The sequence below is a fragment of the Peromyscus californicus genome, unplaced genomic scaffold (assembly GCF_007827085.1).
Source record: "Peromyscus californicus insignis strain IS unplaced genomic scaffold, ASM782708v3 Scaffold_19__1_contigs__length_69161282, whole genome shotgun sequence".
In the NCBI taxonomy this organism is placed as follows: Eukaryota; Metazoa; Chordata; class Mammalia; order Rodentia; family Cricetidae; genus Peromyscus; species Peromyscus californicus.
The window spans coordinates 28,148,433-28,173,426 of NW_026294491.1; the positions used below are offsets into that span (position 1 = coordinate 28,148,433).

A 24,994-nucleotide genomic window follows, 5' to 3' on the forward strand; every position below is an offset into this window, starting at 1 on the left:
GAGATTTGAAAGCCGGCATTCCGGGAGGGGAGAGACTCACAATTTCGCATAAAAATCACAAAATTCCTTGTAGACTTTGACATCACTGTGCCTTCGCTGCAGCTTGGATACAGCCCTCTCGTCTTCATTCCCATTAGCCTCGGGGACACTGTTAAGGACTGTCGGGGGGACTTCTTCATTCTCTGGGATGGTGCACGGGCGTGATCGGCCGGGGAAGGCCATTGTACAGGCCTGCGGGTTCAGAGTCCTGTGACTCCGAGCAGGATACAGAGAAGAGAAACAATATCCAGGCCTCCTGTTTCCCAGCCAGGGTCACTCCCACTGTTCCCACATGCGTCACCCAGCTGCCAGGGTCGCTACTGACTTTCATGTTAAGAGCTCGGTAGCATAGCAGTCTGAATCCATTACAACTTTCTAGAAGCTCTCAAAAACAATTTCACGTGGCAGTGACACTCTGTTTCTGAGCAGTTCTCCATTTGGGTGTGCAAAGAATCTTTTGGAAAGCTTGATAAACTCCAGCTGAGGATCTGCGAGTTCCTGAAATGAAGCTCTATGTAGTCTTCTATTATCTTTGCTCTTCATATAGAAACAACTTAGTGGCCAGGCGGTAGTGGTGCATGCCTTTAATCCCAGCACTCGGGAGGCAGAGCCAGGAGGATCTTTGTGAGTTCGAGGCCAGCCTGGTCTACAGAGCGGGCTCTAGAACAGGCACCAAAGCTACAGAGAAACCCCATCTCAAAAAAACCAAAAGAGAAACTACTTGGTAGGGGCTTCAATGAATGGGTGCAGTGTAAATCAGAAAGAGCTAGAGTTCAATTGTAACTCTTCTATTTCATTTCAGCTAACCCTGTAACAGGAGTCAAAGATTGTTCATGGTGTTCCTGCTATATTTAGTTCAAATGACTGTCGTAATTGTGTTTGTCATGATAATAACAACAACAGCAAAGTATGAAGCCACACAAGGGTTTAGGTTTCTTTCTTTTTGTTTTTAACTTTTCATTGATTCTTTGTGGATTTCACATCATGCATCCCAATCCCATTTATCTCCCTGCCCTCTGTCCTTGTAACTCCCCCCTACAAGACAAAATTTAAAAGTAAAAACAAACAATTAACACCCCCCCCCAAAAAAAATCTCATCGTGGAAGTGGTAGTGTGGCCTAGTGAGTCCACATATCTTTACTTGTAAGTAAGTGTTCATTGCAATGAGTCATTTCAGGTTCGAGGCCTCTGACTTCTGCTGCAGCATCAATACTGGGTCCTCACTGGGACTCCTCTTAGATATCCTGTTGTTGCCTTGTGTCGTGGAGATCCTGGAGCTTTGGGTCTGCAGGACTGGCAACTTCACATGCTCCAGCGGTTCATAGATGAGCTCAGTACTTCTAGGCCTGGGCTGGCTTGAGGAGGACAGCCACAGCTCTAGGCCAGGGTTTAGGGGTTTTCTGTGGTTCCATTCTTTGTTCCAGTAAGCCATCCTACCCAAAGCAGGGATCCCAAGGAACTTGTAAGAAGGCATAGTGCTGGGCACCTCAGGTCATACTTGTAACAGGAGAGTCATGAGACCAACACACAAGCAACATACACGTGAGACCTGAGTAACAGTGAATGATGATACAGAAGAGTTAGCAAGTGTCTTCTGTCACACCACATCCTCTGTGAAATGTTTATTAGTCACAAGTAAAAAAACCAAGGCCACAAAGAGACTGAATAAGTAAGTGGCGGGGTCAAGACTTAAACCTAGGGACTATGCTATCACTTCTATGAGAGAAAATGGCTCAACAGAATTACTAGGAAATAAGACAGGTGAACTCTCAATCAGTATGTGGCGGGTACAGAATGGGACGAGAAGCAGGAAATGAGATCACATTTCTCTACTTTGAACCTAAGGCTATCAGAATGATGAGGAACTCAAAGACTGCAGCTAGACCTACTGAGACCCAAAGCTTCGGGATGATAGACCAGGTTTTACATAGTAAAGAAACAGCTTTATGGTGTAAATGCCATTCTTCCTATTTATCTCTATGCCCTCATTGTTGGTTTCCTTTTTTTCTTTTCTTTTTTTCTTTTTTTTTTACAAGGGCAAAGTAAAACAGAGGAAGGACAGAATCAGACAATCAATTTCAGGCTGATGAGCATATGCCACTCCGTCAGGTTTCTCGCTGAGAGCTTGACAGTAACATAGCTGTTCTAGTGCCACTGAGTATGTAGCTACTGTGGCCACCAATCAAGCAGGAAGTGCTCTCCGCCCATAGGAATCTCTTTACTGCCCTACGTGCCTTATTTGTTTTTTACCCGGGTAAACTGTCATTTGTGGAACTCTGTCACATGTCATGACTGAAGGCTGGCTTTGTTTAAGTCAGTATTATGCCACTGAGATCTGTCCAGACTGCAAACACATATGCAGTTTGCTCTTGTGTTGCTGCATAATATTCAGCAGTATTAAAGTATGTATGGTCAAACCATTCACCCACGGAAGGAGAACTGTTGAGCTATATTCCAATTACACTTCAACTTGAAATAACTACTAGGAGTGGTGGTACATGCCAGTAATACTAGCACCCGGGAGGCTGAGGCAGAAGGATTTAAAGCCAACATGGGGCTACCCAGCGATGAAGGGCAGCCTGCACAGTAAGAGTCTATCTAAACAAAACAAAGACCAACCTTTTATTTCACAGGGCTGGGGGTGTAGCTCAGTGGTAGGTCACTTGCCTACCATGAATGAGCAAGGGTTCAACCTCTTCCACTGAAAAACAAACAACAAACAAAGGTCCTCCACTCAGTTATCCCTACTTACCCTAAAAGAACTTGTGGTCTGTAAAGAGATATGATGACCACACAGGCTGCACAAAGGACCTAAAATGCCCCCTTCTCACAATCTAGCCAATAAACAACCTCTCATTCCCTCCTGTAAATTCTCCTGCCACCAGCCTGGAAGGAGGCAGAGCTGACACATAGCTCAGGGCCTCTGAGCTAGCAAACCGTGCAGCAAAACATCTCTTTGCAAAAACTGGATGCTACAGAATTAGCCTCGAGGCATGTGAGATAGTCATTGGAGGTTGGTCTTGACTCCCAATCTTTCTGCTTCTACATCCTAAAAGCTGAGATTATAGGCATGTGCTAAAACATCATGCATACACACTGACTTTTACTGACATAGTAATTATTCACATCAGTGTGGTGCAGCATGATAGTCACACACACACACACACACACACACACACACACACACACACGAGTAAATAAATAAATACCTTTAAAGGCATTGATTTTTGTATGTGGATTTTTTGTATTTTTCAATTTTACTAATTTGTCTATCAATATTAAAAGTGTTTTTTTTGGGCCGGGCAGTGGTGGCGGACGTCTTTAATCTTAACACTCGGGAGGCAGAGGCAGGCGGATCTCTGTGAGTTCGAGGCCAGCCTGTGCTGCACAGTGAGATCCAGAAAAGGATCCAAAGCTACACAGAGAAACCCTGTCTTGAAAAAACAAAAAAACAAAAAGAAAAAGAAAAGAAAAGAAAAAGTGTTTTTTTGGTGTGTGTTTGTGTGTGTAGAATCTTCAGGCTTTGCTATCCATTAAATCACATTGCTACAAACAGGTAATCCAAATGTCTTTCTTATCTGCTCATGTGTGGAGATCAGAAAACAACTTAGGTAGGAGTCAGTTTTTCCTACTACCATATGGACTCTGGGATTAAACTCTGGTCCTCAGGCTCAGCTGCCTCTATCTGCTGAGCCATTTCTTAAGTAGAAGGTACTTTAATATAGCTGCTTTTCTGAGCAGTGGTCTTATATGGTTTTAATCAATCAGCACAAGATTTACATGCTGTGAGGAAAATTTATGGCTGTGCCTCTTGGTTTATATTTTTCAGATCACCTTATCTGGTCGTGTTCCCCTCCCTCCCCCTCCACAGGGTTTCTCTATGTAGCCCTGGTTGTTCTGGAACTCACTCCATAGACCAGGCTTGCTTCTGCCTCCCAAGTGATGGGATTAAAGGTGTGCACTACCACTCCACTCCCAGCACTCAAAAATATCTTAAGTGTGATCCAGAGAGAAAGGAGGCAAAGGTTCTGAAGAAGAAAGGGCTAGATCATCTCAGCACACATGTGTATCAATCACATTGACCTCTTATTAGGCACTAAGACCCAACCAGTTGATTCTCAGCATAAATACAAGGCAAGGAAATTCTTTGTGAGATTTTTGTTTGTTGTTGAGACAGGGTTTCACTATGTAGATGGGAAAGGCCTCAACTCACAGATACCCTCCTGCCTCTGCAGGGATTAAAGAATTAAAGGTACCACGAAATGTTTGCTTGTTGGTCTTGGTTTTTGAGACAGGTCTCACTTGGCAGTCCAGGCTGGCCTAGAAGTCAAGAGTAGTCCTCTCAGCCTTCTTAGTGTTGGGATCCTAAAAGTCTCCACACATTGCTCCAAGGAAATTCTTTGTACCTTATATATCTTCTTACACTGTAATAAGAGAGCCGCAGAGGGAGGATCCAAAGGAGGCTCAGGATATGCTGTCCTCTACTGCAAAGGTGACAGTGAACAGGCTCTGGGATTCTAGGAGTGAGTAACAGCACAAATGGGTTACCCCTACTTTAGCAGCTATTCTGGCAACAACTATATACTCATTAAACTAATTGCTCACAATCTTTTACTGTTCATATCACCAGAACACACAAAACTCTTCCTATGTGCTCATGCTGCATCCTAATAAGTACATCTGTTGAATGAATAAAGAAGTGAATACAAGTCATAACCTCTGCGTCTCTGAGTATACAATGCAGGCAGGGAAACAGGACGTCAATATATATAAATCGTTTTGTTGTAAGTAAGCAGAGAGCGAAGGCTCCGAGGTCAATGCTCATTGTTCTGAATAAGGATCAGTAACCATGAGGCCAGTGAAAGGCTGGGTGGCAGTGTTCTCCCCACACAGTTACGCAGAGGTCCCTTCTCATTTTAGCCAGCGCTGAGCAGAGCAAAAAGAAGGCTGTCAACAGAGCAACTTGAGGCCAAACAAACGTTACTGCTCAAGTTTATACCTATGTCTCTTGTTTGCTGTTTTTTTTTTTTCTTTTTTCTTTTTTTTTTTTTTTTCTCGAGACAGGGTTTCTCCGTGTAGCTTTGCGCCTTTCCTGGAACTCGCTTTGGAGACCAGGCTGGCCTCGAACTCACAGAGATCCGCCTGGCTCTGCCTCCCGAGTGCTGGGATTAAAGGCGTGCGCCACCACCGCCCGGCTTGTTTGCTGTTTTTAACTTTTCCGGCACGTACTCTCAGAATTACAGACAGTCATTTTGGACTGTGATCCTAACCCTCAGAAACTTTATCCTAAACGTCCCCAGTGAAGCTGCCACTGACATCCCAGCAGCATCAAGGCATTAGAGTGGGAGGCTGTTTTCTCACAAATACCAAAAGCTCCCCTTTAGTGAACACAGCATCACTTAGGTGACTTTTGTTGAAGAACTAGGGTTGTTTGAGATCCTTAAGGGTTTCTTCCAAGTTATTTAATAATCTAATTAAGCTAGCCATTCACCAAAGCTGGTATGCACATTTGGAATATCCTCTAGGTCAGGTCTAAACACAAATTTTCCTTTAAGACACTAAGAATAGAGATTTCTATTCCATGAACTCAAGACCATTTGCTGGATGCCAAACTTCATCACTTACTAGAGGATGGAGTTTGGGGCCTGGCTGGAGTCCTGGTTAGTTTTTTGTCACCTAGACAAAAGCTCGAGTCAAATGGGAAGAGGAACTTCAACTGAAAAAATGCCTCTACCAGATGGCCTGAAGGAGCATTTTCTTGATTCATAAGGCATGTAGAAGGGCCCAAACAGGGTGCGTGGTACCAGCTCTGGGCAGGTGGTCTTCGGTGGTATAAAAAAGCAGGCTGAGCAAGCCACGGAGAGCAAGCCAGTAAGCACCATTTTCCCACAGCCTCCGCTTCATTTCCTGCCTCCAGGTTCCTGCCTTGACTTCCTGCTCTCACACTGAAGCTGAAATAAACTCTTTCCTCCCCAAATTGCTTTTGGTCATGGTGTTTAATCACAGCAACAGAAACTTAGCTAAGACTCTGGGCATGCCTAATGTCTTGTTGAGACTAAACTATGCACTAGTGTACTCTAGCACAACATGAAGACAGCTGCAGAGCTTCTGATTCCACCAGTCTGCTAACTTCAAAGATACAAACAACCTACTTAGAGATGTCAGGCAAAGCATTACAGCTGTTCCCTGGAGCTTAGATACTTAAAATCTGGACTTATTCATGAGCAGAGTTGCCAAAGCAGCTTTTGGGGGTGGGAGCACTGCTGGGGATTGAATCTAGGGCCTCATTAAGGCAAGGCCTTTCTACAAAGCCTAGGCTGGCCTGCTAGGCACTATGTAGCTCAGGCTAGCCTCAACCTCATGCTTTAGGCCACTAACTCAGACTAACTGGTGAGCTCCATGCTGCAGTGAGAGATTCTGTGCATGGAACACTGTCCTCTGAGCCTGACATGACTTGACTAGTCTCCTGCACTGGCAGCAGGTGTGAGTACTTCAAAAAGACCTGCAGAAGACAACTGAGCCCATTAACTTTTTGCCATAGAAGGGAAAGAGGCTCACAAAGTCTCGCCCTTCTCCCACAAGATTTATAAGCAGGCCAGGCATGGTGGTGCACACCTTTAATCCTAGCACAGAGGCAGGCAGATTTCAAAGTCAGCCCGGTGTACATATAGTGAGTTCCAGGACAGCCAGGGTTATGAGAGACGGTGTCTCAACACACACACATGCACACACACACGCACACACAGAGACAGACAGACACAGAGACAGATGAGAGACATATAGAGACAGAAAGCAAAAGTTTCTAAACAGTATTGTTAGGAGGAGGGCCTCATGAGCCACCTCTCCTGCCCCCCCCCCCCAAAATTGACAATAAACTGCTGTATTGAAAAAAAGAGATTTTTTTCTTCAACGGTGTAGTTGTCCATAAATTGCTCATGCTTCTGCAAGTAACCCTTCAACTATACTCTTTTAAGTAACTCTAATTAAAGTCATTATTTTACCGAGCTAGCATTTGAACGGAATCATTTCTTTGGTCTATCATTGTGCCCTATCTGGGGTAAACAGATGTCTGCTTGTCTCCTGGAGAAAGTTCATACAACAACCTGTCTCAAAAAGTCAAGGTGGGGGCTTGGAATATGGCTCATGGTTAAAGTACTTGCTAGGCAAACACTGAATATGAAGACAGGAGTTCAGATCCCCAAACCCACATAAATGATGAGTGGTTGTGGCAGCCTGTCTGTAATTCCAGCTGCAGAATGCAGAGACAGGGGATCCCCAGAGCAAGCTGGCTAGTGAGACTAGCCATATTTAAGAGCCATATCCTGGCTCAAAGAGGACAGAGGATGATGCCCAATGTCAACCTGGGCCTCCACATACATGTTTAGCCACAAACACTTACATACCCATGTGCTTACATGTGTACACACAGGCAAAGAACATGAATAAGATAAATACAAAACCAAGGACAATGACTTCTGAGGAATGACATCAGAGCTGGCCATTGGCCTCCACACACTTGGGCACACATGTGTACCACCCAACCATGAACATGCGAACACACCTGCACATACACAAAAGAAATTGGATTTGTAGCAAAAATATAGCTTTTACATGTCATTATTTTTCCATCCATCCATAAAATAAAGCGTATCAGTGATATGTACAGCATTTACATTGTGTTAGGTAGCACAGTACAGAGATGATTTAAAATAGAAGACTTGTACAAGTGCTGTGCAAGTATCAGGTCACTCTATAAGGGGCCCGAGCAACCACAGATTTTGCTATCCCCTGGTTAGGATGGTAGAGGTGGAGGTACAAAGAAGTGTTCTGGAATCAATTCCCCACCCCACTGTGACTGTAGAATAGGAGAGCTAAAAAATGCTTTATTTATTCCACAAAAGATTTATAAAATCCATCACTAAACCAAAAACTTAGCAACAAGTACCACAAGAATGAAGTTTCTTCAACTGCTACCAAAGATTTCTGTGTCACACTGGGGTATTAAAATCACTAATGTGGCCACTGTAATTGAACTATAAATTACCATTTGGCAAAATGAACTACTTTCCCTGTAATTCTCTATTTCACTTGAGTGGAAAATTTCATCTGATTTTCCTCGGACTACTACAAACAAAGCAACTACGACTTGTAAGTGAGACAATGGATATGGAAATTCTTTCCCATTTCCAGGTGGTAGGGCAAATGTAATATGTTTTCTTTCAAGGCAATAAGGAAGCAGATAAAGGTCAATCTGAAAAAGATGAATTTTTGGTTAATATGCCATTTTGTCTTGTCTGATAAAACTGCTTCCTAATTGTATAAGGCAAACAAAATTCATGACCATGGACAAGAGTAAAAAAGTAGTTAACACATATTTTCTTAAACTAGCTTAAATAGAATAACAATGCGCCGGGCGGTGGTGGCGCACGCCTTTAATCCCAGCACTCGGGAGGCAGAGCCAGGCGGATCTCTGTGAGTTCGAGGCCAGCCTGGGCTACCAAGTGAGTTCCAGGAGAGGCGCAAAGCTACACAGAGAAACCCTGTCTCGAAAAACCAAAAAAAAAAAAAAAAAAAAAAAAAAAAAGAATAACAATGCATGTTTTTATGTGTCTGTACTAGTGTTGTTTATTGGGATTATTCAAAAGAGGTAAAAGCACTTTAAGTTTATTATATTGGGGCGGTTTTTTTTTTTTTTTTTTTTTGGTTTTTTGAGACAGGGTTTCTCTGTGTAGCTTTGTGCCTTTCCTGGATCTCGCTTTGTAGCCCAGGCTGGCCTTGAAATCAGAGATCCGTCTGCCTCTGCCTCCCGAGTGCTGGGATTAAAGGCGTGCACCACCACCGCCCAGTCAGCAGTGGTGTTTTGAGACAGGGCTTCTCTGTGTAGCCAGAGCTACCTTGGAACTTGCTCTGTAGCCCAGGCTGGTCTAGAACTCAAGAGATCTGCCTGCCTCTGCCTCTTGAGTGCTGGGATTAAAGGCAGGAGCCAATACCTCATGGCAACCTTATTGTATCTTAACTATATCCAGAGATAAAGTTAAAAAAATCATTTAAAAACATGAAATATTTGTATTAAAGTACCAGTTACCACCTTGCACCACTAATACTCCAATCCCAGGATGCCTGGTATAAAGCTATTTACATATAATTATTACTAAGAATTGACCATGGAAATAAAACATCTATAAAAAAAGGAGCTATCTTAGATGTCAGAGATAGTTACATAGTACCACATACAGACCTTATGATATTTAAAGAACTATTCATAAGGAAGTGAGTGTAATGCTGTCCAATCACAGGCTAGAACTTTTCAGGAAGTAAATTAGTAGATGCACACTTTGTCCTAAAACCAACAATTCAAACACAGTAAATGTAACACCAGCAGGTGAGGCAAAAACTCTTCCTCTGGTGTCTGGAGAAGAGAGAGGCCATAGGCAGGATGCATAAAGAGGCTGCCAAAGGTCTGTGACATAGGACCACATGTGCCAGCTCCACAACAGCATAACTGTTCTGCACAATCCGGCCTAAATACTGAAAATCAATACTTCTTCAGCTCCCCAATCTTAATCGTTTAACAAGTATTGAGAGCCTACTTTGGGGTCCATTTCTCATGAAGCATCTTGCTCTGAGTGAACTCTAAAAGTTTCTCAACATGACTCACACAACAAAAATCTATCCACCAAAGATTTATGTGTGTAAAAGATACCCTAGCTGGGGAGAGTGAAGGAGAGAGCTGGAAAGAAGCTCACTCTCTTTCTCCATGACCCTCTCTGACATTAACATTCTGAAAACCGTGTAAAGAGAAAGTAGCAGACCCCTGCTACACACACACACACACACCCACACACACACACCCACACACACACACCCACACACACACACACACACCCACACACACACCCCCCGGCAGAGCTAACCAGCCGCCAGCCCCCAGCCCCCTTTCTCTACAGTGACCCGTCCTCACCGTACGACAACCTACTATAAAAGGAGATGAGAGGAGAACTGGGAAGCTGCCAACGTGTAGTAAAAGTCATAACCACCAATGACAGCACACTGAGACAGGTCATGAAATGGCAGCCTGGGGCAGGATGAAGAACCTACACATCTCATTTTGTAAGTTGGATTTGCTCTTCCTATCACCCAACACTAATATAGTTTAGAGGAAATGTGTCAAAGAATCCCTATCATTCCCCTCAGCTAGAGACTCTGCATCCCATTCAATGAGCCTGACTTCAGGAAGACTGAACACTGTGTCCCGTACCAAGTGCCTCAAAGTTGGATCGCTGAGTCTCTGTGCCCTTCACAGTGTGGAGCACCCTCTCGGTATTTCATCAATTATGCTGCTAAGAGGCAGAGGCCCAACAGTCAGGGCACCGCCTCTGCTGACACCCAGATAGTTCAAGTTCTTTAGCAACATCACACTTAGGAGACAGTTCCCTTAACTACAATCACTGCAGTGAACTCCTTAGGCCCCCACACAAAGGTCCTTTCACTGAATTTGGAGTGCTTGATTAACTTAAACAATTCTTTAAATTTCCCTCAGTGGTTAGGAGGCTTTGCTCTGATTTTCCAAATATTTTTGCTGGAAAAATATCCCGCTAGTGTTTCCCTTATTTAATTCTTATCATGATGCATTAACATGTTCTTACCCTCTAAATATCTTTTTAGAAAGAAACAAAAACCACATTTGAGAAAGCTCCAAATATAGAAGGAACAGTATTTTTAGCTGTGTTGACCTGAGAGATGCCCAAGTTACCAGGGAAACCTTCAGTGCATTCAGGAGCTAGCTCTTTATATGGCTATGGTGACCAGCAGCTCCAGACTGCCAGGCTCGAAGGTACATTCTTATTTTAGTTCTGACTCAGCAGAGCTTTCTCATACAACTGCCAGCTACATTGGGAAAGGAAGTTAGTGGGAGTTTTTATTCTTGACTAAGCTTAATATGAGGCCTACTTCACTGATAAGGAAAAAAGAAAATAATGAGATCTTCAGTACAGAAGGACAGAAGTAAAATACTTCATTCAGGTCAAAGATTCTTCTGGTTAAATCCATATGCCTCTCATTTCCGGTTACTTTCTTGATGTAGAATATTCGTATACACATTTTTAAATATATTGGCCAGAATACAGAGAAACTGAAAACTTTTTTTTTTTTTGCTGAAGTTGAAATGGTTCCTTCCCTTCAAGAGCTTTAAATTTTGTGATGTGTAGAGAAAGGTGAGGAATATTTTAGCTGCCATGACTCAGATTTTTATCATAAATGTGATAAAAGATGATGTGGAAAGGACATAACAACACTCCAGGAGTCTGATGTTGACCAGATAGTGCAACTATACTGACCACCAGTTCCCAGCTGGGGCTATAGCCTCTCTAAGATTCTTCAAATACCCTTTGTTCTGGCCCCTGAAAGCGGGTCACATGGTTACATATGAAGGTCTTTGTTCAATTCTTTCACTCTTTTCAAGAGGAATTCTATAACCCTGGCATCTCACGTCCTTCTGGGTGGGGAAACACTGATGAAACCCTGCCTCCTTCCATCTTGGTCTCTAAAGCAGCACACAAGCCCTCTCAATAGAGGGCACCGGGGAGATGCTCCAGGGTTTGGTTCCCTGGGCCTGCAGAGAGAGCAGTCACAGATAACCAGACTCCTACAGCATGTTTGGCTTCCCCAGTGTGCAGCTGCTGCAGGGCATAGCAGCCACCAGCATTTGCAATAGTGTGTTGGGCTCCTGTGGTACAAGGAACCAGCAGTATCCATTCCTTTGGTAGTTCTACAAGATAGAAGTAGGAGAAGGGTGTGTGTGGGGTGGGGTGAAGGATGGGCTTCCCCTTGGAGACTCTTACCTAAGCCCTTGGGATAGTGACTATTTCATGGCAGCTCACTCTATTCTATTGCTACACCAGTATCTATTAAGAGCCGGTCTGAACAAGAGAGCTGACCCTCCCCCTTATCAGCTGTAGCATTCAGGAAACAGGCCTTGCCCCTTGCCTAGGCAGCACAGCAGAGCTGGCCGGTGGTCAGAGTGAGGGTGACTCAGTCTGGATGTTATGAGCAAAGAAGAGCTGTCCTCACTACTCATCTGACATGTGTTAGGTAGCATGAGGGGAGGAGAGATGTCCCCGCCCTGCCCCACCTCCCGCCCATCAACGCCTGAGACATGTGGAGGAGCTGGCCCTGGCTGGGGTCATAAGAGCAGAGGGTTGTTCCTACCCTTCACCAGCTGCAGTACTCTGGAGAGTTGCGCCTATACCTCGCCTGGGCAACACAAGAGCTGGCCCTAATGGTACAGGTGTGGGAGAGCCAACCCTGAGGGCATGAAAGCAGGAGAACCAGCCCCACCCCTCACTCATTGCTGCAGGAGGTGATTTAGCCTGGGCAATGGAGAGCTCACCTTGGCTGTGAGGACAGGGGAGAACTGGCTGGCTGACTAACCCTACAGCTGCCCAGGCCCAGAACCAGGGTTATGACTTGGTCCACCCAAATATCCACCCCATCTATGATCTGCTGTAGCATGTGAAGGGACCTGACTGGCAGACCCAAAGCTACAGGATCTCCACAACACAGGGCAACAACAGGATATCCAGGAAGAGTCCTAATGAGGGCCCGACATTGATAGTGTAGTAGAAACCAGAGACCTCAAACCAGAGCAATGACTCTTCGAAATGAACACTTGCAAGTAAAGGTACATGGACAAAGGGTCTATGGCATGACTCACCGTGCCACACTGCAGCTACCATGAGGAGATTTTTAGTTTTTTCCCTTCTTTTAATTGTAATTTTTTCCCCTTTTTTTTCTCTTAAATTTTGTTTTGTTTGGAGGGGTTCAGGGGCAGAGGGAGGATGGGAAGGGATGGGGAAATGAATGAGATCAGATCAAAATGATGTAAAAGACACATAGAATTTTTTTTAAAAAGAGCTGGTTTAGAGAGATGGTGTGAGAAACAGTTGTTTTCTATCCAAGGTAGCTAACCTGACATGATCCCTCCCTTCTAGATGAGCAGAGGACCAGAGTTTGGTCTCCAACACCTGTATCAAGCTCCAGATCCAGGGGATCCAATGCCCTTCTTGCTTCTGTGGGCACTGCACTCACAGGGTATCCATCTGCACAGATATACATAAAATAAAACTGAAGAAGTTACTCTTCTTAGACATTAAACTTTTTGAAAAGCATGCATTTTCTTTCCTGATTGGACAAAGACCAACAGAGGACGCCTGTGGTCAGAACCCCGTAGTTGAAGAGTTCTCAGACTTTTGGAGGAACTTGACTCACTTAGAAACTTAAAACAGCCAGATCTGCTGCTGAAACTAGGAAGAGGTGGGAGAAGTAGGTAGCCAAGCTAAGTACAGCCCAAAGAAACAGTCAAAGAGAGTCCTCAGAAGGGCAATAAAAAAAGACAACTGAGGAACTTGAGGTCTTCAGGGAGTTCTCTTTGCTCTCAGATGAGGAAGCACCACCGCCGGGATGTACTACAGCCACCAGGACAGGGTGGCAGGAAGTCAGACCCATGCACACTACGTAAAAGACAATACAACAATGGTCTAGATTATTTCTGTTACGAAGTAAGCTTTTTTGAGATGACATATCACACCTCATTCTCTTTTCTCCTTCTCAACGTCTATCTACCGTTCTCTGGTTCCCACAGACATACAAATTAAATCCAACAATGGGCTGGCTGAATTAACCTGAGTCTTTAAAGAGAGCAGTTGCCTTAACAGATCAGAATCAAACCTTGTCACCATATTTTCTTTTCTCTTTTACATATAATTTAGCAGGAGACCCAGCCTGGAACAAGACAAGCCTGACTCAAGTGTCTTCCTAAGAATTCTGTTCAGTATGCTTCCTTCTGTCCATTCTGGTATAAGTCCTTGAGGATATTGCTCCTTCCTTCTATTCACAGAACTTTCTGTCCTCTGCTGTCACAGAAGTGGTGACAGCTAGCACCCAGTTCCAACCTCAACCATAAATCTGTAAGAACAGTGTACAACAGAGAATTCATCAAACACCCAAGGAAAGAGTACTATGGAGCCCAGGCAAATTATTAATGTTTCAGTTATTTTTGTAATTGAGCTATGAACACATACAGGTACCATGTGGGTTACATTTTTGTGTACACTTACTAGCATTGCTTAAAGAATGCAAAAGAAAGCTGAGCGTGGAAGCTCACACCTGCAATCCCACCACTCAAGAGGCAGAAGGATCATTATAGGTTCAAGGCCAGCCTCATCTATATAGTCAGTTCTAGGAAAACAATGGCTATAGCAAGAGCAAGAATTGGTCTCAAAAAAACAAGTGAAATTAAATGTAAGCCTTTTATAAATGAAACTGTTATCAGGGGTTTAGTTCAAGACAACAAAACACACTTCAACGGCCTGTGGCCTACCTGGTCCTCCTACCTGAAACTTGAATCAAGCATTAGTGAAAACAATCTTTGTGTGTGTGTGTGTGTGTGTGTGTGTGTGTGTGTTTGAGACAAGGTTTCTCTGTGTAGCTTTGGAGCCTGTCCTGGAACTCACTCTGTAGACCAAGTTTGCCTTTAACTCACAGAGATCCACCTGCCTCTGCCTCCCGAGTGCTGGGATTAAAGGTGTCCACCACCATCGCCTGGCTGAAAACAATCTTTTTTACAGCAATTCACAGACAAGAAAGCAAGAATGTAATAAAAACTAACTTGGCACAATGTCAAATGACTATTCTGGGAAAACACAGAGAGAAGATGTATTAACTAGGGGTTCTCTTGCTGTGATAAAACAGCAAGACCAAAAGCAACTTGGGAAGAAAAAGTGTTTATTCCTGCTTACAACTCAGGCCATGCTCCATCACTGAGGGAAGTCTGGGCAGGAACCTGGAAGCAGGAGCTAAAGCAGAGGAATGTTGCTTACTGGCTTACTTCCAGCGCTTACTCAATTTGCTTTCTTATACACCCCAGGACCCAGAGGTAGCACTATCCACAATGGGCTGGGACCTCTCATATCAATCATTAATCAAGAAGATGCCACCTCAGACTTGCCTACAGGCAATCTGATGGAGGTATTTTCTCAACTGAGGTTCCCCAGACTGCTCTAGCTTATGTCAGGATGACAATAAAACCAACCAGACAGAAAAGACAAATTTTCCAACAAGTTAGAAACTAACAACAAACCAAATTATGAACCATTGAGAATGGTTCAAATAAACTATAAAATGGTATGGACTGAATGGAAGTGAAAATGCTATCCCATCTCTAATGATAGGTATCTATGCTGGCTAGAGTTGCAACTCAGTAGCAAAGGGACCCTGAATTTGGTCCCCAGCACTACAAAAGAAAAGTAGATAAGCTGGTTGTGGTGATGTATAACTATAATCACAGCACTAACTAGGAAGGCTGAGACAAGAGGAACATGAATTTGAGGCAAACCTATGCTAAATAATGAGTTCCAGGCCAGTCAGGCTATAGTAAGACCTTGTCTCAAAAAACAAACAAACAAACAAACAAACAAATGAAACCCCTCCATAAAACTAAAACCAACCAACCAAACAAACAGTAACAACAAAACCCCAGCAAAACCCCCAAACAAGTAAATGCTTTTTTTAAAAGACTTTATTTATTTTGTGTGTATGAGTACTCCATGTATGCCTGCATGCCAGAAGAAAGCATCAGATCCCATTATAGATGGTTGTGCAAGAGCAGCCAGTGCTCTTAACAGCTGAGCCATTTCTCCAGCCCCAAAGTAAATGATTTTAACCCCTTTACAAGCTGTATTCCTTTTATGGATGGCAATACTTATCCAGTATATCAGAGCAAATGACCACATGATTGTTTTCAGAGATAACCTATCCGTAAATGTTCTCTGAAATACAGGAAATCATTCTGTTAAACGAAACAATCCAGAAAGGTATGCATCACATGTTTTTCCCTCATATGTGGAAAAGCCTGGATTTAAATACACACGCACACACACGCACGCACGCACGCACGCACACACGTGCCTGCCGCACAGGTCATAAAACTACAAAGGAGATCATAAGAGGGAAGGAGGGGAGCCAGACAGTGTGTGAAGGGCAGAGGGGGAGGACAAATTAAAATAAGATACCATGACACGTACGTATGAAAATGCCACGATGAAGCCTATTTCTTCATACATGAACTTCAAATTAAAAAAAAAAACTTTAAAGTTTAAATTTAATTTAAATTTTCTTAAAAGGCACAAATAAAAAAAAAAAAAAACCTACTAAAGGACCAAGAGTTAAGATGCTGGCAAAAATAAGGGAAGAAGTAATTCAAAAGGGTAAAGTGTAATTTTACATTGCTGTCATGATTACACATTTAATTCCCATGTGATAGGCAAGCCTGCTTCCTGGAATGGAGGAGGGGGAAAATCACCTCATATACTTTATTAATCTGAGCACAAATAAAATCAGAAAATCAGTATTGTTATGGCTCACGTTGCTATGTCAGTGCCTCTCATCCAGAAATCAATATGTCACTAACTCTGCAGGTACAGATCACCTCCAGGTACAATCTATGTACACACAGATTTATAAACTGCTCCTATAAACAGACTTCAACAGGTCAAGTTCCCTCCCTTTATGCTTAGTCTTCCATTTGCATTGAGGCAGCATGAGCCATTGCTCACTAGTCGTATTCTGGTTCTCCAGGTGGATCTACAGTCACTCTTAACCTGGAAAGCCAAGGAGACAGAAGGAAATCAGGGGCTTTCTCCAGCTCGTTCACATCACTAACTGGGTAAGGAAAGGTTTATTAGAACACACAGCTACATGCTTTCTCCCACATTCTTGCTTCTGTTGCACTAGCACTAGCAGACTTGAGAAGTTAGGGCAGATGGAATGGTCTGCGAGGCCCAAAACATGGATTATCTGAACCAAAACGTAATGGCCAAACTTGGGAACCACTAGGCAATTTGTCACTCAATAACAGTAATTAATAACTCTGCTGAGACATTCCTACTATTAATCATTATGGCAGCACTGTATATTGTAATTGTTTATCTGTTTTTGTTTTTTCCCATTATTAGATAATATGTTGAGAACATATCCCCAATTCCATGGAAGTAGAAGATTTAATAAATGTAGACTGAACCAAAAGTGCCTAGACAAATGTAGAGTAAATCAGAACACTCACAACCTATAATAGCTTTTTTTTACATAGGTATTTTTTCTGGAAAAATGCCTATAAAGAACAGGTAGAAAATACTTTAAAATAATCACTCACAGGCAAAACAAAAGACTATAGGTTTCACTTTTATGTTCAATGGTAAATTTCAACTTTTAAGATATAATCAAGTACACTCAGAACTTCCATGTAACCAATCTTGTTTAAAAGATTGAGTCAAGGATCTCTCTCTGAACCTGTGAATCATGCCCCCCCCCCCCCCCATACTTTGGAAGCCTGAAAGCCCCGCCAATCCTCCCCCTCTGTCTCTGCCATGCTCAGAGATGGGTTCCCAGTGCTTCAGAGATGCCGAGCTTGTTACATGGGAGCTGGGATCAACTCTGGACCCCATGACTGTACAGAGACACTTTTAACCATTCCTCTCTCTCCAACCTCACAGTAACAAATCTCATTTTAAAACCCAAGCAAGGGTACAGAGTCTGTTGGTAAGCACCCATTGTGAGCACAGACACTGTTGGCTGCAGCCCTAGGTTTAAACCCCAACTGCTCAAAAATGACCAGCTCTGCGTTTCTGAGTCCTCTTTTCCCCCTTCTTTGTGGAAAGGGAGAAACTTGCTACAGGATTATTGTGAAGATTCAATGAGAAAGCACCTGCTTCATCATTAGAAAACAATAAATGGCATGAAAGGCTAAGCTGGTTTTAAAAATACTGAATTTACATTTCTATATATTATTATTTAATAATTATTTTGCATAGCAGTAGGTATTGAACCTAGGGGCTAATACATCCAAGGCCCAGATATATGTGCTACAAATAAGTGCTTGAAGTAAAAACAACTTCAAAAGGATTCAAAAAAATGCATTTAAAATCCTGGTGAGGTTATTAACAGAATAGAATTGCTGACAAAATAATTTTTGATCATTACAAGAACTGGTGGAGAATTGGAAACTCTGGAAACTTTATACACTATTGGTGTGAATCTGTTCTAAGCCAGTTCTGAAAAAATAAAATATACACTTAGCCAAATAATCTAGCTAATCCAAAGTGAAACAAACATACATCATTACAAGGACGCATACACGAATTTCATTAGCAGTTTTATTTGAAATAGCCAAGGCCTGGAAATAAATCCAATGTCAAACTCAAAATAAATACTCTGTTCGTAGTATAAATTACAATAATAAAAATGGAATCAATTATTGATAACTGCACCAAAATGAATGCATCTCAAAATAATTATGCTGAGTTCAAGTAATCAAAACAAAACAAAAACATGGGGCAAGAGAGATGATTCAGCTGGTTAAGAGCACTTGCTGCTTTTGCAGAAGACCTGGGTTCAGTTCCCAGTATGAACATGGCAGCACACAACTGTCTGTAACACTCCAGGGCTGGGGGAGCGGATGTCCTCTTTTGGCTTCTGAGGGCACCAGGCATGCATGTTGTGCAAAGATATACATGCAGGCAAAACACTCAAACACATAAAATAAAAATTTTAAAACAAGGAATATAAAATTCTAAAAACTGCCCACTAATCCAGTGACAAAAACTGGATTAAAGGTTGACTAGGCATCCAGGAAAGGAGAGGGAGATGGGGAAGAACTGTAAAAAGATGTGAGGATGAGAAATACACTGTGGACTGTACTGATGTGTCACTGTATATATATGTATCAATATTGATCAAACTGGACAAGAGACTTGTGTACTTTACTGAGATTCAATATAATGACTTTTTAAAAAAAGCATGATAGAATGACCTTTACTCCTATCTACTACTGGATGAGCTCATTGATGTGGGTTGAACTGTGTCCCCATAAAATGTCATGTATGCTGTTCTCTGTTAACTTTACATGTCATAGGGTGGTGGTGGTTCACATCTATAACCCAGCACTTGAGAGGCCTGGGTAAAAGACTGCTGTAAGTTAGAGTCCAGCCCAGACTATATAGTGAGATCTAAGACAGTTTGGAATACATACTGTTTTGAGACAACAAGATCTTGTCTCAAAAAATTTACACACAACAACAAAAAATACCCTTCACATATTCACTGTGCCCCTAAATTATAGGACTATGAATTTCAAATATGCTTTTTGATTCATTGCAGAGTTCTGACATATTACTGATTTTATGTATGCATAAAACTAAATGGCAGGTGGTAGGAATGAGTAGGGCAGAAGCATAATTACAGGAAAGACCTGAGATCATCTCAGCAACAGGCCAGGTGAGGACTTCTGGAAAGGGCCAGATAGGGAACTTTTGTCTTTGTGGGCCATGCCAATCTGTATCATGATGCAACTGCCAGTTTAACACAAAACCACCACAGATAGCACACAGAAGCAAGCATGGCTGTGTCCCAGTAAAACTATATACAGATATTAGAATATGAATTTCATGTTGTTTTTACATGAAGAACTATTCTTTTTTATTAATTTTTTAATCATTAGAAAATATAAAATACTTCTATGTTTGTAGGGCTTATAAAATTAGGCAGTGGGTCAGTTTGGTCTGAGGTCATAGTTCACTAACACACTAAAATATGTTGGTTTTTTGTTGTTGTTGTTTTTTGAGACAGGGTTTCTTTGTGTAGTTTTGGTGCCTGTCCTGGATCTTGCTCTGTAGTCCAGGCTGGCCTTGAACTTACAGAGATCTGCCTGGCTCTGCCTCCTGAGTGCTGGGATTAAAGGCGTGTGCCACCACTGCCCGGCCCTAAAACTATGTTTTAAAGTAGGTACCAAAGCATTTAATTTTGATTTGTCCCTAAATCAGTTATTTACTCATCTCTTATATTTGAGGGAAAGTAGATGTGACTTTGAATATTTTAAAAACATTTGCTCAGATGTGTTGATCATTTAGGTTTCCTAAAAGCAAACATAAAAACACAGTTTGGATAGAAAAATAATTTAGAGGAAGTAACAGATAAAGTATATATACATTCAAGGACAATTTTTTTTTTTTCTGGGAAAAAGAGGTCAATGCTCTCAAACTCAGAATGACTTATATGCTTCCTGAATCTCCAGGGCTCAAATATAGTTAGGAACATTCCAGGTACAAAGTGGGCATAAAATAACTTTCAGGTGCTGGGTGTAGTGGTGCATGCCTTCAATTCTAGCACTCAGGAGGCAGAGGCAAGCAGATCTACGTGTTCTAGGCCATCCTAGTCTACTGAGTAAGTTCCAGGCCAGCCAAGGCTACATAGTGACACTCTCTCAAAAAACACAACAAAACAAACAAAAAGGAACTTTTAGGTCATTTTTAATATATTAAAACAGAAATCTATAAAGCCAAATGTTATGTCACCCTTTAAATGTCTTTTATAAACAATTTCAAGTTTAAAGCTACAATTATTTTCATGTGTGTTATAGAATCCCTCAAAACTTTGTATTTTAAATTTCAGATCAGTCTTTTATTTAAAGTTAAAAGAAAAATGTTTTCTGGCAGTGGTCTTGGTCCTTTCTGGTCTAGAAAAGGAACATGGTAGCACAAAGTTAAAAGTACCAATGGACTTTGTGCAATAGTGAGATAACACAAAAGACACTGGATATTTCATGTACTGAAACAAACATTGCTCATAGGGAAAACATCTGTTGACCCTATGCCAAAAGATGTTCCCTGTCTTAGTCATCCCTGAACCTTCATTTGGCACACAGTAGGTACTCAATTAAAGTTAGATAATGATGTCTTAACCTCATGACCCTGTTACCGCTCTGTACTATCCCAAGATAATGTTTGCCTCACAGAGATGGCAAATGATATACACTGTTGGTAGTTACTTTTATCCACATTTAGAAGAACTGATGTACTGAAACTTGGGGGCACCCAACTTCTAATTCATTACTCTCCTGACGCTTCTTAGCTAAGAAAGCTGTGTTAGTACTAAAATATGACTAGAGGGAAAATCCTACCTCTTTAAACTGATTTTACAAGTCCATGGGAAAACTGAAAATTATCTACTTTTTCTGTTTTAACTGCATTGTAAATATGGAAAGTAATTCTCCAGTTATTAGGAGACAAAAGAAACCACTGTTGTTACCACTGAGAAACTATACCACCAGAATGGGTTGAAAAAAAAATATTTTCTTTAATTCATTGGAACAAATAGCACTTAACAATTACTTCTTTTCGTTTAAATCCTAGGGGATAAAAATCTAGTTTTAAAGATCACTGTAACTATATAAAGAAACTACCTCTTAGGGCATGTAAGTAATTTTATTCATGAGTACTTTAGGTCTGAAAATAAGTATAAGAGGGTTACTTTAACATAGGTTACAGATCTTAATTTTTTTAAACAAGAAATTCTAAGAGTCTCCAATCTGAAATTAAAACCTTTTTTTTTTCTTTTTTGCTGACTTCACTCTTGAATTATGAGTGTACAAATCTGGACTAGTGGCATGGCTCATTGACTGAGTATTTGCCTAGCAAGTGTGAAGCCTGAGTTGGACTGCCCCTCTCAAAGGGAGAGATCACAAGCGAAATGTATAACATTTCAAACTCTGAAGCCTTTCAATTGTTTAGCTTGGTGAATTCCAAGTTAATACAGTAAATGTTGTAAGAATGAAAGCATGAACACCCGCTAACATCAACGACAGTTCTTCAGTGCCAAATATGCTCGTCCAAAATTGGTGAAAGTCAGTGATTTTTAAATAAGTGCCTCTCTCTGAAAGTACAGGTCCTGTGATACAGCTGGCCACAATAAAACACAAATCTGGAGACTTTTTAAAGCTTGTCAATTGTTCCCTGTCAGGAGAGACTATCTATAAGTTATAGATAGATAGATAGCACTCTGCCATCTAATCAGAATATGCATGAATTCAAAAACAAACTAAAGCTTAGATACAGCAAATTCTTTTTCCAAACGCTTCTCTTTACCGCACTTTCTGTCAGCAGGAAAACAGGAACACTTTCTATCCAAGAAAAAGAAACTCCAAATCCTCTTTCACAGTAATACAGAGGGGCTTAATACTCTAGGGACTTTCAGAACATCAAATCTAAAAGAACCTTTTAGCAGTTACAGCAAAAAACTACAATCATGCTGGTTTTTGACAAATTAACTCAAAACCTAAAACAACTTATCTTTTCGTTAATTGGTCTCCAGATGTTTGAGGTCCTTCATTCCTAAATTAGGTTCAGCAGTTCCACAACATTCCTTTGTTACAGCACTTCAATAATAAAGAATCCCAGGAACCCCTCCCAGTCCCCACATCAAACACTACACACTACCTGCCACATACTCCAAGTCAAATTTCTCACAGAAATCTGCTCTCATATACCCAAACAGCTATCTCTAACTCACAGGGAAAGTCAGTTCCTTCCTGCTGAAAAGCTACTCTGGATGCATCTAAAGATGCACCAGCAGCCCAGGTGTGGAGATGAGCTGGAGTGTACAGGCTTGTGTGGACATGGAAAGAGTGGGAAAGGACTCCAGCACCTCAAAGAGGCTCCTTCCCAAAGAACACTGCATCCACTAGGGTGCAAATCCCTGCTACCATGCTCAGGAACCTTGACCCTTGGGCAACCCTGACCGCACTCACCTCAGCTCTTCCTCAGGGAGCCCATTTACTCTTAGGCTGTCAGGACGCTCTCGCCTTCGCCGGTAGAGGCCCGACTGTGACAGCTCCTTAAGCTGTAATGCAGTCATGGTTCTCTCTGCACAGCAATTAAGGGTACTCTGGAGCGCCTATGCTGGCGAGTGCTGCCAGCTCAGAAAGGCAGTGTCCTTCCTCTGTGGAGGACCTCAGCACACCTGACTCCGGGTTAGAAAGCTCCAGGCAAAGCAGGCCAGGCCAGTCGGCTGAAACAGCTTCCTGTTTCTTCGGTACACACCCTCCCCAGCAAGACATGACTTGCCTTATCTCTGTACCTAGGGAAGGGGGAGTCAGGGGCCCACGTGGCCCACGTGGTCACCAATAAGCAAATTTCTTATGAATAATCACACCAATTCCTTTATAAAATCTCTCCCAGATTTTTCCAAATTAAAGTTGGGAAAAAAAAGATCTAGCAAAGTAATGCTTAAAGAAGGGTCCAGCCCTGTTTTATTTGCCAGGAAATCCATTAACATTTCACAGACAGCTGTCAGTATAGAGAAGTGCCTGGTCATCAGTAGCTCTTTGGGACATTTTCCCTAAAGAAAAAAAAAGGGCAGAATTCCAAAGGAAGCAGTCCAGTCCCTTCCTCTCTCACCACTCTAAATACCCCTTAGAAGAGACGTGTCTGGTCCACCCCTCCCCTTAAATATTACTAAAAAATTCATACATGGGAGGAAGAGAGCTTCGCCTGCTCACTTCTGTTAAATGACTTTCTGATTCTGTGCCTACTCTCTGAATAGTCACAACTTCCACAGTCACCTCTGCTAGGTAACACTTATCTCAGGTCGCCAGCCTGCAGGTGCCAATATTTATCTATGTAGCTGATCTTGGGAAGGAAGGTGAAGGGGCTGCAGATGACAAGGACATGGAAATGCTGGGTCACCTGCTCCAATGTTAGCAGTACACCAGGCAGGGCGCCACCCACCAGGCCAATCAAGTCCCTCTCAGGACCAACACCACGGCACAAATACAGGCTGGCTGCTGGCTAGCTCTCAGCCAAAAGCTTGACTCATGGCTCTAGTAATTTTTCTTTGGGCAATTTGTACCATTCTTTTGCTGTTAGACTCCTCTTAACAAGAGCACAGAAAAAGGGCTGGAGAGTATAATTCATTGGAGAGTGTTTTCTTAGCCCTAGGTTCAATACTAAGCACCACCCAAAAAGAAAGAAGATGTATTTCTACAGCATGTAACCAGGAGCTTTACTTTTCAGAGTTTAAAAAAAAACAAAAAAAAAAAAAAACAAGAAAAACTGAGGCCACATGTTGACAAGGAAACAGAGCTCGGTGATTACTAAAATTTACTTGCACAGGAAACAGAACTGTGTGGGATGGATCCTGTACCGATGAGTCTGTGGTTAAAAGGATGTGAAGACAGTAACAAAAACCGCTCCAAACCCTGTAACAAACAAGCTATGACAACTGTTGCCCTCTGACTTTTCAAATGGCTGAGCTGACAAGTAGGAATTTTAGTAAATCAATGTTTATGCTGCAATGAAATTGCTGCAAGGAATAAAATTAAATTCTGAGCCTTTGCTGCTTTTCTTTGGGGGGGGGGTTGGAGACAGGGGTTTCTCTGTATAACAACCCTGGCTGCCCTGGAACTCGTTTTGTAGAGCAGGCTGGCCTTGAACTCAGAGCTCTGTCCTCCTCTGCCTCCTGGGATTAAAGGCATGTGCCACCACCACCTGGCTGCTGAAGGCTCTTTAAACCACTGTCTTCATGAAGACAGACAGACAGACAGACGAGGGAGAAGGGGTGGGAGGAAAGGAGGAAAAGGGGAAGGGAGGGGCTTTACCTTTCTCCTTCACCCCTGAAAATGCAGAGCTAGGTAAGAATACACAGGCACCAACAGGGACTCCAAAACTTTGAAAGAAAATTTCACAAACTTCTGCAAAATACACTATCGACTAGCATTCAGCCTACAGCTAAGCACTGGCCCCACACCACTTCCAGGTGGGAGTGTATACCCAGTGCACAGTAGAGTGGTATGGGGCAGAAGAGCTTGGAGTTGTTTTTTTTTTTTTAATTTTTTGTTGTTGCTTTGTTTCTGGAGACAAGGTCTTACTATGTTGGCCTTGCTGGCTTAGAACTTGCTATACAGACCAGGCTGGCTTCAAACTCATAGAGACCTGCCTGCCTCTGCCTCCCACATGTAGGAATTAAAGTATACATACACCACTATGCCCAGCCCCCTTTTTATTTATTGAGACAGGGTCTCCTGTATCTTACACTGGCCCTGAACTCACTAGGCAGATGTATTTGAATGCAT

At 42.3% G+C, this 24,994-nt stretch overlaps 1 protein-coding gene across 5 annotated transcripts in view; it reads right to left on the reverse strand.

Moving 5' to 3' along the window:
• Lims1 (LIM zinc finger domain containing 1) overlaps positions 1 to 24,994 on the reverse strand; it is a 110,448-nt gene that overhangs the window by 34,163 nt on the left and 51,291 nt on the right. For 3 of the 5 annotated variants that reach the window (XM_052744962.1, XM_052744960.1, XM_052744961.1), the window contains exon 1: positions 41 to 237. The exons of 1 other annotated variant lie outside the window; for it this stretch is intronic. In XM_052744962.1, coding sequence (XP_052600922.1) covers positions 41 to 222 — 182 coding nt within the window. In that variant the 5' untranslated portion in view covers positions 223 to 237. Of the gene's footprint in view, positions 1 to 40; positions 238 to 4,445; positions 4,557 to 24,994 lie in introns of those variants that run through there. One more of the 5 variants, XM_052744963.1, reaches the window with a different exon arrangement.